This window comes from Rhynchophorus ferrugineus, unplaced genomic scaffold, assembly GCF_030347505.1.
Source record: "Rhynchophorus ferrugineus isolate W39M unplaced genomic scaffold, kcgeb_rfMv2 rfM3, whole genome shotgun sequence".
NCBI lineage: Eukaryota > Metazoa > Arthropoda > Insecta > Coleoptera > Curculionidae > Rhynchophorus > Rhynchophorus ferrugineus.
In genome coordinates, this window is record NW_027472582.1 from 22,386,462 (window position 1) to 22,404,091 (window position 17,630).

The 17,630-nt window shown below is 29.2% G+C and overlaps 1 protein-coding gene across 1 annotated transcript in view; it reads left to right on the plus strand.

The window, feature by feature from the left end:
• Positions 1-235: 235 nt before the first annotated feature.
• LOC143193729 (farnesol dehydrogenase) overlaps positions 236-17,630 on the plus strand; it is a 29,098-nt gene continuing 11,703 nt past the window's right edge. The window contains exons 1-4 of the mRNA XM_076400064.1: positions 236-412; positions 3,055-3,292; positions 3,365-3,591; positions 7,268-7,420. Coding sequence (XP_076256179.1) covers positions 305-412; positions 3,055-3,292; positions 3,365-3,591; positions 7,268-7,420 — 726 coding nt within the window. The 5' untranslated portion in view covers positions 236-304. The remainder of the gene's footprint in view (positions 413-3,054; positions 3,293-3,364; positions 3,592-7,267; positions 7,421-17,630) is intronic.

Genomic DNA, 17,630 nt, shown 5'->3' on the forward strand with positions numbered 1-17,630 from the left:
CTATATTAGAAAATAAATTAGTATTAATCAATTAATAGCAAATAATTTATAGTAATTACGTGATAATACCAAAAACCATATATGCAATTTATGAAAGAAAATCGCTCTAAACATTAAAATTCAATTTTGACTTAAATATATCTATATAAAAATCATCGTAATATAAACATAAAAAAATTCATATACTCTGTCCATATAATTACACATAGCAGTATTAATATATAAGCAAAATAGTTTTTAGCTTTTGCTCTTCATTGTTACGTTCCGTTAGAAGCTAGCTGATCGAAAAAATTGAATCAGAAAAATGGTTCTTTCTATGAAACGTTGGGTTGGGCATATTGCAGTTGTAACTGGGGCTAGTTCAGGAATTGGTGCTGGTATAGCTAAGAAATTAGTCGAAGAAGGAATGATTGTAAGTAGTATATTACCAAATATTTTAAATATAATGCAACTTTCAATTTTTTTTATATAGAAATTCGTTCTATATATCATATATTATGTTTTGCTATCGTGATTAAATAAAAGTGAGATTCGCGAAATATAAGGGAAAAGTGCCTTTTTATTTCGTCCTTTTAAACGAAATTACCTTTGAATGCAATTTCTTTATGCCAAGGTTTTTTCTAGTCTTCCAATTATTTAGTCAAACCTATTACTGAATTGATTCGAAAGGATGTCCCTCAGAGTGTTTGGAGTTGACTAGAGCTGAATTTTGCATGAAAATTAATAAAAAAAACATGGTTTCTAAGAACATGCATTGTCATCATAAAAAAACAAGAATGGGCTAAATGATTGTAATAAAGATTCACAAAAATATTTGTTTATAATAATAACATAATATAAAGAGATTATTAGAAAAATATTTATCTTAAAATTAAGAGCGGGATTACTAAGATTTTACCAGAAATAAATGTACAATATTTCAAAATTCGAATCAGAAGCGCTACGAAACATTGACGTCACTTCGTTTCCTAACCATCATTTCCACACTCCAACATTTAAATTTCTTAGCGCGCTTCAATTTTATTTGGATTATTTATCTTATATTTCACAGTTAAAAAAGTGGTTTTGTGCAACCAACGGAGAGAAAAGATTGAACTGGGATTTATTACAATCGATTCGTCGATAATGACTACTGTGCTGTAACTGAAATAATAATTCAAAAAAAAAACTAAAACTACACCTAGTAGCACTTTTATAGAATTGAAGAGAGTGAGTATTCCAGACGCCCTAACCATGAAATGTGGTCGAATATTGAAGAATATTAAGTAAAAATACTACCGGTATAACACTTGACAAGAAAATTAATAAATGCAGGTAATAACTCTAAAGAGTATCAATCGCCACTTGGGAACTGTGAGAAAAGAATTATTGAAATCACTTTACTTGACTCCAGTGACAACATTTGGTTCATGCATTGTCTGTACGTAAGTGTTGCTTGAAATATTTGAAATTTTGAATGCCATAACACACATACCAGACTCTAAAAGCTTGATAAAATCACATACTTCAATCAAATCTATGCAACTTACCCTTAAACTTGAATGTTCAGTGACTTCAGTTAGAAGTCAGTTCAGTTCTTCTGTCTAGTTGTCATTCGAATCTTTTAGAACATATATTGACTTCATGCACACTTGTACGACAAAATCAGTTACCTTATTTTAAATATAATTTTACATATTATTTGATAACTGAAAAGAGAGCATAATTATTAAGGACTCATATTCACAATAAACAAAACATATGAGGCCTAACTTAACAAATAGTATCAACAATGTTATTTACTTCGATATTACGTTAATTACACTTTAGACATAAATTAAAGGCACTTAAAATAATAAATACTTACATCAGAGTAATTTTATTGCTCTGAATAAATTACCGATCTTGCAAGAATTTTGCAGATTGGATCAAAAATACACAACTTGTTAGGGGTTTTTAGCCATATATAATTACATTAGGGTCCCTGACACTATCTATACTCGATAGAATGTCTAATTATAACACAAAATTAATAAAATAATGTATAAATAAGACGTTTACCCATACAAACCATCCAGTTCAACCAAAACGACTACGTCACGCGCAGATTTAGAGCGGTTTAGCGCGCATTTAGAACCCTACTATTTCACAATTTTTACAACGACAATTTTTATTTCAAGTCGATTTTTTTTCGAACTTTTATTTCGGGTAAAGTAAATACATACAGTTGTCATAAAGTAAATAGCAATACAATTATTTGATCTAGTATTAGTGTTATTTGATGGCAATAGTAAAATTATTATTTAAACAATATAATAAATCTAACCACTTATATTAGCAGCAGTACCTTGAAGGAGTAGATAAGATTTCAAATCAAAACTTGTGTTTTTGTCTTAGCTGTAAGATATTATAAATTGGCAACCTTGATGGTAAACGTTCATAGTTTTCGCCATCGCTCAAGGCAATTAACGGTAAAATATATTCTTGTCATATGTCTTGATAATTAACAGTATATTCAATAAATTTTCTCCTTCCATCATAACTCCTCAAGCCATGATTGCTAAGCCTCATTGAAAAAAATTTGAAAGGTTATACTAGCTTCGACAACAAAGATCAATAAGTTTGTTAGTTTGTGAAATTCATATGTAACTTGTTTTTAAAGGTTTATTTAAAGTGATATTGAAAATATGTATTTGTCAAAAATACTTACAACTAAGAAACAATTGAAAATGAAGATAAAGAGTATCTTATAAAATAATGATAATGGAATAAATAGGTATAACAAAGAACAAAGCCAAAAAATATTGAAAATCACTACAATATTAAGTTAATTTGTAAGAACGTCAAAAAATATATGATATATCACATCATATAAATATATTTAATCAGTGTTAAAAACAAAAATGGCAATTACTACTGCGCATTTAGCTATGCAGTTTATAAATGTCTGATATCATTTAAATAGTAAGAATGAAAGAATAGAAAGAACAAAATTATTTTAAGGTAAATAATAAAGTAATTGCGTATTTTAACACCAACATAAACTTAAATAAAATAACCTAATAATCGTTACAGGTAGTCGGTTTGGCAAGAAGGAAAGAAAGAATTGACAAATTAGCTAATAATCTTGGAGAAAAAAAGAAACAGTTCTATTCTTTAAAATGTGATATAAGTCACGAACAAGATATTCTGGATGCTTTTGAATGGATTACTAAGAAAATTGGTCCTTTATACGTTCTAGTGAACAGCGCCGGCTGCTTTCGCAATGACAGTTTAACTGATGGCAAGACGGAGAATATGAAACAAGTCGTTGGTAATTTTTTAAATTAATATATAAGAAAATGTAATGCGATTGATTTATTTTTAATTGTATTATTTTTTATAGATACTAATCTAATTGGTCTTACCATTTGCTGCAGAGAAGCTATTAGCATTATGAAGGAAAACAATATCGCTGGCCACATTATAAACATCAACAGTATCCTGGGTCAACATATACCTAGAGATGTCATCAATGTGAGCATGTATTGTCCAACAAAATTTGCAGTGAGGGCTGTAACAGAAACTTTACGATTAGAATTGATACATCAGGATAGTCCCATAAAAACTACGGTATGTAAATTTTGATATCTGATGCTTAGAAACCTTTTACTATTAATAATTAGTGCTACGACTATTCTGATTTTCGATCTGACAGATGTTACAGCAGAGAAGCTATTAAGAAAGAGTTATTAAATAGATTGTTTTTTAAGTTAATAACAGTGCAAGTCTAGATCAATGAATTCAAAAGTTCGTTATTGTTCTGTGTCTCTACTATTGCTATGTTAGTTGTCACTCATATGAAATTTGTCTTCCGATGATTGTCGTGATAGAATTGATTGAGTTCACCCTTAGCTTTAATTTTGCGATTGAGACTTTTATCTAAAAAATATATTAGAATTTAGATTTGAACCTCGTCAGCAAAATCTCAATTCAAGCAAAACATTTTTTTCTTGCCCAAAAATGACCAACTTATAAGTCAACTTAAATCTAGAATAGCCAAATCAATTGATATGTCCTCCTACTGCTGTCAAATCCGAGGTATCGGATCACGCCAAAGCATTAGTACACTAGTATTAGTAATATTGGTAGGGAACAATGTTTACAAGGTCCGACAAGGAACAATCATACTAGTCTCTGTAACTTTATAAACTACTTGAAATACTGACAAATAATTCATTCATTAAATTCGTTTCGAAATCGATTCAATTTTTTCAAAGGTATATAAGTTATAAAATATTTATTATATTATATTATATTATATTATTAAGTATATAAAATATTTATATAGCTATTGGTAAACAATCGAGTATGATTAATATTCACAAACAATGGTATTTTCCTACTAACTTACCAACAGCACTAAATGATTTTTAAGAGTGTCTCCATTAAATTATAAAGAACACATGAAACTTTCTTTATACAGACTATATAAATAAAATGTAAACGGATTTTTAAAAATAATTTAGAGCGTTTATTTTACCAAATAGGGTTTATCTGGACTGGACCTACTGCTTAACTTGGGATCCGAACCACGGTATTATGCATTAGCCTACCGACTAGCGAGTACAAATACAATACAATCACAATTAGAAACAATCTCCGATATAAATTTACAACCATACCCCTGTGGAATTCGAACTGGCGATTATCACCACAATAGGTTCTAAACGGTTTATCTATTTTTCCAAATCTCCCTTGCACATAATACATTTAACAACTTTCTAGCCGGTGAAATGGCAGTTGAATTATTTTAGCGGCTTTGAAATCTCCCTTAATTCGGTTTCAATTCCTTCAGTGAACTAAAACCAATGTAATCGAAATGGTTATCTAATATTAAAATAGCCAGAAGTCCAAGGAAGTTAAATATGATTAATGAGGTGATTGTAATAATGAAATCCAAATTCGTAATAAAATATTTTTAACAAAAAATTGAACCGACTTCAAAAAATAAATAAGAACTCACTAAAAATTAAAAAAGTATCAAACTTTTAAAATAAAATATATACACAATAATCGTTGTAATAACTAAATAATAATAAACAAAAGCCTTATTTAACCTATCTACTACACGTATTTTATATTCTACTATATACACACAATTTAACTTAATACCTACCTAAACCCATTTATCTATTACAATGGGTAGGCCAAGTAGAGGTGCATCCCGTATGAAGAAAAATAGGAATAATGTAACAATGATTGAAAATAAGGAATGCTTCAAGCCCCGGGATCCGCTGCTAACTAGCCTACGTGATTTGACAAATGTTTTAACTAAACAACAACTAAAAAAGCTATCGCCCCCACCGGAAATCGAACGCGCTATCTTCGTTAGGGAGCTAAACGTTTAAAACATTACACCATAGAAGCAGCTGTCTACAATATTTCTACGAGGTTTTATATGCCAAAGTTAGTGCATAAAAAGCAAACTGAATGGCTTTAGCACTGAACGACTTCTGATTTTCCATCACATCAGCTCAGCAATAACATTATACCCAAATATATGTTTATTTTAGATAAAAAATATGTGAAAACTTTGTACGTGCCTTTGAAATTTGAGCGTTTCCCTCGATTCTAACAGATCCTGATTTGGTCACAACCTCGGAAATGCACTCTTTCGAATAAAAAAAAAATGAAAATCGGCCCAGAATTGACGGAAATATCAGCGAACATACATATAGACCCTCCTCTTTTTTCGAAGTCGGTGAATAAGAATAGAAATCACCATATAGAGGCACATGTATCTAGGATCTTAAAACGAATACCCTCGCCCAAATGAAGCATAACACTGAAATAATAAAGTTAAACACCAACGCAAGGATATTCAACAACCTATACTTGGAATATTACTTGGAATGTGAATTGGAACGAAATCGCCAATAGATAAGACCATTTTACAATTTGGGCCCAAGTTAGAAGCAGAGCCTAAGGTGTAAATTATCGATAGTCCATATCTCGGAAACTATAAGAGATAATGCAATTTGGCAACCGACAATGTAATTAGCATGCCGAATATTACTTGGAATGTGAATTGGAACGAAATCGCCAATAGATAAGACCATTTTACAATTTGGGCCCAAGTTAGAAGCAGAGCCTAAGGTGTAAATTATCGATAGTCCATATCTCGGAAACTATAAGAGATAATGCAATTTGGCAACTGGCAATGTAACTAGCATGCCGAATATTACTTGGAATGTGAATTGGAACGAAATCGCCAATAGATAAGACCATTTTACAATTTGGGCCCAAGTTAGAAGCAGAGCCTAAGGTGTAAATTATCGATAGTCCATATCTCTGAAACTATAAGAGATAATGCAATTTCGCAAACGGCAATGTAATTAGCATGCCGAATATTACTTGGAATGTGAATTGGGACGAAATCGCCAATAGAGAAGACCATTTTACAATTTGGGCCCAAGTTAGAAGCAGAGCCTAAGGTGTAAATTATCGATAGTCCATATCTCGGAAACTATAAGAGATAATGCAATTTGGCAACCGGCAATGTAATTAGCATGCCGAATATTACTTGGAATGTGAATTGGAACGAAATCGCCAATAGATAAGACCATTTTACAATTTGGGCCCAAGTTAGAAGCAGAGCCTAAGGTGTAAATTATCGATAGTCCATATCTCGGAAACTATAAGAGTTAATGCAATTTGGCAACCGGCAATGTAATTAGCATGCCGAATATTACTTGGAATGTGAATTGGAACGAAATCGCCAATAGATAAGACCATTTTACAATTTGGGCCCAAGTTAGAAGCAGAGCCTAAGGTGTAAATTATCGATAGTCCATATCTCTGAAACTATAAGAGATAATGCAATTTCGCAAACGGCAATGTAATTAGCATGCCGAATATTACTTGGAATGTGAATTGGGACGAAATCGCCAATAGAGAAGACCATTTTACAATTTGGGCCCAAGTTAGAAGCAGAGCCTAAGGTGTAAATTATCGATAGTCCATATCTCGGAAACTATAAGAGATAATGCAATTTGGCAACCGGCAATGTAATTAGCATGCCGAATATTACTTGGAATGTGAATTGGAACGAAATCGCCAATAGATAAGACCATTTACGACTTTAACGAGTTCACTATTTTTTGATTACTGTCGCAATTACAGAATACGATAAACCAAATAACTTCGAACATTACAGCCTCTGGCCTTATGGAAAAATATGTTGCTAGTTATAGATCATCTGGATCCGGATTTCGTATTTTTTATTTAAATATATTATTATCTTTAGAATATTTGTCCGGGTGCAACTGAAACAGAAATTTCTCTGAAAGCCCTTAAAGTTGGTGGGTACGCACACCTTTTCCCCGAAAACAAAATGTTACTACCAGAAGATGTGGCAGATGCTGTGACCTACGCCTTATCAACTCCTCCTCAGGTTCAGGTAATTATGAGCTATAAAAATAATTTTATCATCCTAAGTACGATAATCAAAACTTAATTGAGTATAGGGTATTGAGATTGAGATAGGTTGACGTTGGGAAGACGTTAACCTCCTTTAGATCCCATAGTAAGTTAAAAAATTGAACAGCATGATAAATATAATAAAATGTTTATATCAAAATGAATACTCGTTAGTACAAATAGGTATGTCAAAAATGTTATGCACGTCCAAGGCAATAAATAATACTCACTCACTCACTCAATAAATAACACTCATAAGATTATATTATTAGCAATTGACCACGCCACGCCATGCCATGTAAGAAGCTCCTGCAGACATTTTAACAATGTTAAATTCTATTTATAATGGCATATATACCCATTCACCTTGATTCAATTTTTATTGACCCGCAACCATTTCAATACTAATAAACCTTTTCTATTAAAATATATTGTAAATATGTGTCTCTAATATTATAAAAAATGCAATTGCTTGCAATATTCAATGCAAATTTCTAGATATATTTAATATTTTACAATATACTTTTTTCATATAATTGATTTCAATATATTTTATAATACTACATTAGATAATATTACCCTTTTTTAATTACAGATTAAAGAGTTGACGTTAAAACCATTAACAGAAAAGTTCTAGTTTGTATTATTTTTTGAACTTATATCGGTGGTGTAATATTTTAACTGGATTGGAATATAACTACAATAAAATTATTTATAAGAAGATGCTATTTCTTAATTTTATTTCATTAAATTAACTAACACCGCATAATCACAATGCTGATTTTTTTACCATTTTCATTAACTTCGCAAGAAGTCCGTATCAATAATGTTTCATGTACAATCAAGAGACAAGTTACATTTTAGAGAAATTTAAAACTTTATATAAATTATTATTTTAAAGTTAAAATGGTGGATAAAGTTTTATCATCAGTAAATATGTTAATATTTGAATTAAATTTGAAAAAATTATTTGAAGTTGTAACAGACAACAATCAGCTTCATGGTAATTAATCGAATTTTTTAGAATACCTACAGTAGGTTAGGAATTAAAATGTATTTCTTCTTAATATACAGTAATTGTTTTTTCCTAATATTTCATTTGTAAACGAACTATTTTGATTTAATCAATAAATAAAAAAATATAATATTTTTGATGTTACTAACCTGATAATACAAAAATTAGTGGCATATGCAGTTATTGCTAATATGACGGACAAAATCAAACAACAAATTATAATAGATTTTGTGAAATATCTTTGAGCCTGAACTCATACTGAAAATACATTATTTATACTTTTTCAAAATATGTATGGATGATGTTAAAAACCATTGAAAAACACTTGAAGAAGCCATATAAATCCATAATAATAATTAAACAAAATTTAAGTATATAGTAAGCAGTGGTACCAAAGACTACTCAAAATTACGCAAAAATTTAGTAGATATACAACTAACATAACTGCAGTTAAGAAATATTAACTCAAACGGAAATTCGACATGTGAGCTTGAAATGTCAATATCACGATATCTGAAAATATTTGAGATCTTGTGTACTGTTTGAAAAAAATTTGCATTGCCTATCTGTGATAAGATGTACGTCCGTTTTTTCCTCAAAAATATAATATTTGCAGATATTTATTTCGTCTCTTAAATGTACAAAAAAAAACACCCAGTTAAAAATAATTTATATAATTTATGTAATTAAAATGTAATATATATATATATATATAGTTATTTAGGTATCAGAGTCATCTAGTCGACGCCACCGGTACTTTAAGATATATTAAAAAAGAACTCTACTACTACCAGAGTGTCATTTAAATAAATTTTTTTTAGGTTCAAAATATAATAAACATGTTTATAGATTTTTTATAAGTTTGGTATGATGTATGAAACATAAAAATAAATACAATACATAAAAAGTAGTTTAATATTTTTAAAATTTATTTAATTTTATATTGATTTCTTGAGTAATTATTATTTTTAATATTAATGTATATACCTATTATTACTTATATATACGTATATACATATATACATTTAAAAAAAAATGAAAATAACTTTTCTATATATTCTTATGTACATTAAAACAAGAATTATAATATTAAACTCATATATGTATATTAATGTCATCTTTTATTTTAAAACCCTTAAAATATTATAAAAAGGATTAAATATTTTTATACAGAAATATTCATGATAGAATAACTGTTGCAATATATTAAATAAGACATCCATATCCTTTATTTGTCTTTAAGTCCTATACTACAAACATAGAATAAAGAAAATTCTTTATTCTATGACTACAAACCCTTAGAATAAAAAAAATTTGCAAAAGAGAAGGTATATATCCGATTGAATCAATACCGAATAACTCTGAACCTAGTTATCTCCTTTTCACAGTACCATATGCCATTTGTACAACAAAGAGAGGAAAAATCGAAGTATGCTTTTTATATCACCGCAAACAATACTAAAGCTAAACAAAAAAGAGAGGTTAGGAACGTTGGTCGTTATGATAGGAAAGAGTGTAGACTTGAACTGTTGCTTGAATAATAAACGTACGTATGTGAATTGTATCTGTTTGAATTTTTCTATTGCTTTTTTGTTAGCGCAATACATTGAAGACGTATGTATATTTAGTGTTTATAAACTATCCGAAAGGAAATATTTTCATTTGAAATTTTGCTAAAGTTGTGTTAGTTATTAAAGTTTAAACAAAAGAAGATATGAATCCCTGCGTTATTCCAACAGCTTCCGAAGACACGGTCGGGGACGGAAGGTGGATGTCTATGGTAAGTTCCAGCATATATTCAGTATAAATAGAATGCAACTGCGGTGGCATTAAAACTATATTTTCGAATGGAAAAATTAAATGTCGTTTCCAGCAGTGATATGTTCCTGCGATGCGGATGCTACAAATAAAAACGTTTAAGGGTAATTAGGCAATTTGAAAAAATTGCATCTGTGTACAGCCTACCCATAAAGATATTAAAACTAATTGCTTATTATTTACCTTGAGAACATTACATTTATCATGTAATTTCAACTGTTTTCAAGCGGTTATTTCATTTTTGTTCTTAACAATAGTTATTATAATGCGGGACATTCAATTCACCCGTGCCAATGTCAAGTTGCTTTGATATTTTATAATTACATGCGTGATATAATTCAAATAATATGATATAATATAAACTCAATTCAAAATATGTCGCATTGCTAATGGTAATATACAATTTGAATTTATTTTTTTAATTATGCATAGATTAATCATAGTTTATTTTCATTTATAGTTATATTTTCATGGGTCATCCATCATAATATTTGAGTTTCGGTTTAATTTTAAATATTTTTTGCATTTAGACTAAGCTTTAAGAATAATTAATGAAAATAAATCATATTTTCTGATCGTTGTGAAATATATTTTGTTTAATTTGGACTTATATGTTTCAGTATACAGTATATTCTTATTTGCATTTTTTTTTCTATAAATTACGATAAGGCAATATTGGTAAATATATATTTTTTAATTTTAAAATTTTGTTTTCAGTTCACAGAATAAAATCAATTTCTATGGTTGATCACGTATACAATCTTAAATGATTCAGGAATAGGTATGCGCAAAATTTCGCGCTAGTAAATCGAATTAACCTACAACAGCTGGTCGAAGACTTTCTACATTTTTGGTTCTTTTAAGAAAATAATTTTTTTTGTAAAGTGGACCAATATAAAACTCTATTGTATTACAGTGGACCAAAAATGATATTTACATTTAATTACAGAAATTAAATAAGATGTATTAAAGAAATATAATACATGCTTTTTCATACTATGTTGATGGTAATTATTAACTGTTGTTCTGTTTCCAGAAACTAAAAATATTTTTTTCTAATTGATGGTCAGACGATGTTACATTAAGTAATAACTTAAAGGGGTAGTGTTTGGTGCTCCCGTGTTTAATTAAGATTGACATATGACCCAGTCATAGATCAATTACACTGAAGTTAATTTGTCATTAGTAACGCTTACGTTAAAATTTGTTCAACTGTTTCAATTATTGATTGTTATATACACATTTTATGGCAAATGAAAAAAATATGATAGAAATGTTAAAAGTTTAAAATTATGGAAATTACAAATTAAAAAAGAAAATATTTGTAAATTCAGTTGTTTATTTAAATCGTATTGTAATCGTAATATTAAACGTCTGTCAACAGCACAACTTTCAAATTTTAGCAATTTTGTTTTAGCATGATATATTTTTTGTTTTCTTTTATTCGAATTTTGAACTGAACAAATCATATTTGTGAATTTTTATTTTACTTCTTTTTGCCGTTCAATAGGAAACCAAAGGTCGAGATTTGATGAATTGAGACAGAATTGAAAGATCAAGCCAGTTCAAGAAAAATATATTTACAGATATATGTTACAAGAATAATTTTGATGTTTTTAATTATTCAACAACAATCAATTCGACAAGAATTGACCGATAAACCAAATGTCAACCACTATACTAATATATTTCAGCTATTAAAATGCGCATATATAAACAATATATAAACGTATAAACGTAAAATTTTTGTAATATTTCAAAAAGTGAAATCTATTTTATGGACAAGTGCCAAATATCAGAGGAAATTATATAAACGTCCCAAAATCAATCCCAAATATTAATCAACAAACTACATTACTATAAAATCGGGGAGTTATTTTACGACAGATTATTTTTCCTGCAATACAGCTATACTTAACTTCAATAAAAAAAATTCATGAAATGAAATTTAAATTATCCCCATATTTTCATAGAAATATCGATCAAAAGCAGCAGATAATAGCGTATAGTGAGATTGTAATACTTCCATCATAAAAATATACCTTATAAATTGTTCATTATTCTCGATTATAGTAGGAAGTATGATCAAAAAATAGTAAGATTTCAATAAAACGCAAACCTTATTGTCTTCCCTTCAAAATATGGTCTTCGCAACAATTCTTGAATTTCATTTTTGGAATTACCTTTAAGGTATTCTACAATTTGTGTTTTACTCTCCATAATCAATTCACAACGATGCTTCGAAGAGGCAGCTTTTTGGGTTTAGATAATTAATAAGCCCGAGGCTCCTAAATCGGAAGAATAGTACGGTTGCGGACGTACTGCGTCAGAGGACGACGTATTATTGTAATTAAATAATTATTCTCCCATAATAAGTGGTGACTCCTGTAGTCACTTTTTCTTTTATCAACGAACCTCCAATTTTTTATATGTTATTTAGAGGACGATGTGCCTTTACTTTCAAAACAGATTTCAAATTCGGCAATCACTTTCACATTTAAGCCAAACATTTTTCTTTGGATCACAATCTTTGGATTCTTTTCTGGGTGAATAAACAACCGGTGCTCACTGTGGACTAAATGGGAATCATATGGTGGGTGGCAAACAAATTCGAAATGCAATTCGTTCAATTGGACTATCTTTTTTAATTCGTTCTGGAAAGGCGCATTGTTAAAAAATACAACAGCTGTATCACTAAAATTATTGTGAAATTTAAATTAAACCTCAGATTGTCATGATATTTTATAATGTGACCTTTGAATGTTAGGACTTTCAGGTTAGGTTTAGGACGTTAGAAGGTTGTGTCATCTACGGAAGATGAAGAAGATAATATGAATACATGACATAAGAACAATATTTATTTATTAATAAAGCGTTGGACTACGAGTTTCTTTTAAATCAGCTGCAATTTTCGCGGAATAGTGCCTGAATAGTTTCCAGTGGAATATTGTCGAATTTTTATATTAAAACATCTACCAATTGCTTCAGTGATGTTAGAGATGGAGATCTACTCCTCGCTCTCTATTCTAAAATTCTCCATAACGGTGCCAGGGCCAGTAAAGATGTTTGATAATATAGCAGTGTTTGGCGTTAATATGCTAGTCATAGTACTCAATATATTCAATATACTTCATCATTGCGGGTGTCGAGATATTAATAATATCGCAGTAATCCGGCCAGTTATATGAATGAGAGGACCAAGTGAATATTATAGAGATTGTTTCTAATTCATAACAGATTCTTCCCATGATTGACTGTAAAAAGAAAGCAGTCTAAATCGTAGGCTTCTGTTGGCGTTTTCCATACATAAACCCAGTCGTTTGCCGAATAAAACCGATCGCTTGTTCTAACCATCGCAGAACAAAGCGTATAATACACTGAAATATAACCTACAAGACTTGGCATATAAACTGAACAATACATACACGTCGCATTATTTACACGGAAGTAACAGGTCAATTAAAAAGTCCCCGACCTACCATAGTAAAACAAATATTTTTGGCAAAATTAGTTTTTTTTTATTCAACATAATTGCCTTCAAGGGTGATACACTGATTATAGCGACTCTCCAACTTTTCGATACCATTTTTGTAGTACGATTTGTCCTTTGCTTCAAGATAGGCCTCAGTTTCGGCGATCACCTCTTCATTCTTCCCAGATTTCTTCCCAGCGAGTATTCTTTTGAAATCTGAGAACAGATTCTGATTTTTGCCACCGTTTTCACTGACTTGTGACATGGTATATTGTCTTGGTAAAGCAGCACTTTCTTTTTCTCCAAATGTGGCCGTTTTCGGCGACTTCATCCTTCAAACGATCCAATAACACTATGTAATAGTCGCTGTTGATGGTCCTTCCTTTTTCAAGGTAGTCAATGAAAATTATTCTATGCGCATCCCAAAATACAGACGCCATAACCTTGCCAGCCGAATGTTGCGTTTCCCCATGCTTTGAAGTGGGTTCATCGTGTACAGTTCACTCGGATGACTGTCGATTGGACTTCGGAGTGAAATGATGGAGCCATGTTTCGTCCACTGTCATATATCGATGCAAAAACTCGGGTTTATTACGCTTGATCATCTTTAAACACTGCTTCGAATCGTCAACTCGTCATTGTTTTTGGTCAAAAGTGAGCACGCGAGGCACCGACTTTGCACAGAGCTTTCTCATATCCAAATATTCATAAATGATATGATGTACACGTTCAGTTGATATCTTTAGAATGTCTTCTATTTTATTCAGTTTCAATTTACGCTCATTCAAAATCATTTTGTGGATTTTTTTAATGTTTTCGTCTGTAACAACCTCTTTTGGGGGTCCACTGCGTTCACCGTCTTCGGTGCTCATTTCACCACGTCTAAACTTGGCATATCTTTGATAGTTGATTTTCCTGAGGCAGTGTCCGGAAACTCGGCATCAAGCATATTTTATCAAGACACGAAATTCCTTTTTATCCATTTTTTCCACAATAACAAAAGTTGCTTCACTCAAAATAATTCTAAATAATAATAATTGCTATAATTCACAAACTAATGATCCGACATCTGTAAAATTTATACACGCATCTTTTGAGGGTTAGGACTAACTAAAAAACATATGTATTTAAATCTAGTAGCGCCATCTATGTGCCAGGCCGGGGACTTTTCAATTGACCTGTTTATGTTACCAGCATTCAACAAGATATTCTATATTGCATGGTGTTCATATTATTTTGTCGATCCCCTGTATATGGTATGATTATTAGTAGAAATAAAAACAACATTATAGCATACATATCGATAGCAATCATTCCTACATGATAATATCGCGATATAAATATACATAAGCTAATAACACTAAAATAAAAACGGTTTGAATTACGGATTTGCTTTGTAGGCGATATGATACGGGCTTTAGAACGGTTATAATAAATCAATTTCTTATAGCCATATAGCCCAAAATATATATTTCTGTGTTAGTTTTCAATACTTCGCCAAAGTTAGCGTCATCAATATAAGGAAAATTTGGTATATTCATCTTAATCATTGCATCCTTCATATTTCTACTTATAATGCATAATATCAAAATGAAATATGCAATGCTACACCATCTTAATGTAGAATCGGCCAACATTCAAATATTTTTTCCTCAAAAAATTGTTTATTTAAATTGTACTTTTATTATAATACCTATAATACATAAAGAAAACTTTACATTCAAACATTGTAAATATTAATAAATAAAATAACAAGTATTAATATTAGACCTTGTAATACATCAATGATAATATTATTGTATATGCAATAATCACTCGTACAAATTGTTTACAGTGTCAATGGCTGATGGACAAGGAACTTTAAAAAATATTAAATTACATCCTTATTATATCCATATAGAAAGCATGGTATAGAAATTATATGAAGAATAAAATAGAAGACTTCGATAATAACAGGAAGCATGACTGTGTAGCATCTGAAATATAAGCTATTAAATATTCAAAAAATAATATATAACTGTAAAAGATAATTAATTAATTAATTACAACACCTGAATCTATTGACCTACAATTTTCAGAATAAGTATTCTCAGAAAAAATATATTATATCTGAAGATATTTATATACTTTAATCCACAAATAGATTTCTTATTTTGCCAGAAATTATAATTATTAAGCGAGGAAATACAACAGCTAAATTGATCTAAACTATCGATGACATATTAATGTATGCACACACAAAAATTTCAATTCAAAACAAATCACGTAAAGAATTTGGCAACAGCCTGAAGTCAGATGAAGTTTTATCTTACACTTAAAAAGTAAACAGTCGAAACTAAAGTAAAAACAAAATAAGGCAAATTAGAATTTTTGAACGTTTCCTATCGCATTCAAAAGTCTGGAAACAATTGACTCTAACCTATAGTCTTTCCAATAAAACAGCCAATGCACGTCATCAACACGATCGAACGTATTTCCGAATTTATTGTATAATAACGTAATATCCCTTTTAAACTCGGAGCATTTTTCTTTATCATTTTATTAATTAGCGTTACTCTAGTTAAAGGATGACAGACTATTTACTTTTAAATAAAATATTTAAAAGTAAATAAATATAAATATAATCTGTAAAAATAAATAAATATAAATATAATCTATAACAATAAATATAAATATATAATGTAAATTTATCTACAGAATATAAATTTAATTTAAAAATAAATATATCTATAAGATATTATTATTATATACATATATATATATATATATATATATATATATATATATATATATATATATATATATATATATGTATATAATAATAATATCTTATAGATATATTTATTTTTAAATTAAATTTATATTCTGTAGATAAATTTACATTATATATTTATATTTATTGTTATAGATTATATTTATATTTATTTATTTTTACAGATTATATTTATATTTATTTACTTTTAAATATTTTATTTAAAAGTAAATAGTCTGTCATCCTTTAACTAGAGTAACGCTAATTAATAAAATGATAAAGAAAAATGCTTCGAGTTTAAAAGGGATATTACGTTATTATACAATAAATTCGGAAATACGTTCGATCGTGTTGACGTGCATTGGCTGTTTTATTGGAAAGACTATAGGTTAGAGTCAATTGTTTCCAGACTTTTGAATGCGAACTTTCAAAAATTCTAATTTGCCTTATTTTGTTTTTACTTTAGTTTCGACTGTTTACTGTTTAAGTGTAAGATAAAACTTCATCTGACTTCAGGCTGTTGCCAAATTCTTTACGTGATTTGTTTTGAATTGAAATTTTTGTGTGTGCATACATTAATATGTCATCGATAGTTTAGATCAATTTAGCTGTTGTATTTCCTCGCTTAATAATTATAATTTCTGGCAAAATAAGAAATCTATTTGTGGATTAAAGTATATAAATATCTTCAGATATAATATATTTTTTCTGAGAATACTTATTCTGAAAATTGTAGGTCAATAGATTCAGGTGTTGTAATTAATTAATTAATTATCTTTTACAGTTATATATTATTTTTTGAATATTTAATAGCTTATATTTCAGATGCTACACAGTCATGCTTCCTGTTATTATCGAAGTCTTCTATTTTATTCTTCATATAATTTCTATACCATGCTTTCTATATGGATATAATAAGGATGTAATTTAATATTTTTTAAAGTTCCTTGTCCATCAGCCATTGACACTGTAAACAATTTGTACGAGTGATTATTGCATATACAATAATATTATCATTGATGTATTACAAGGTCTAATATTAATACTTGTTATTTTATTTATTAATATTTACAATGTTTGAATGTAAAGTTTTCTTTATGTATTATAGGTATTATAATAAAAGTACAATTTAA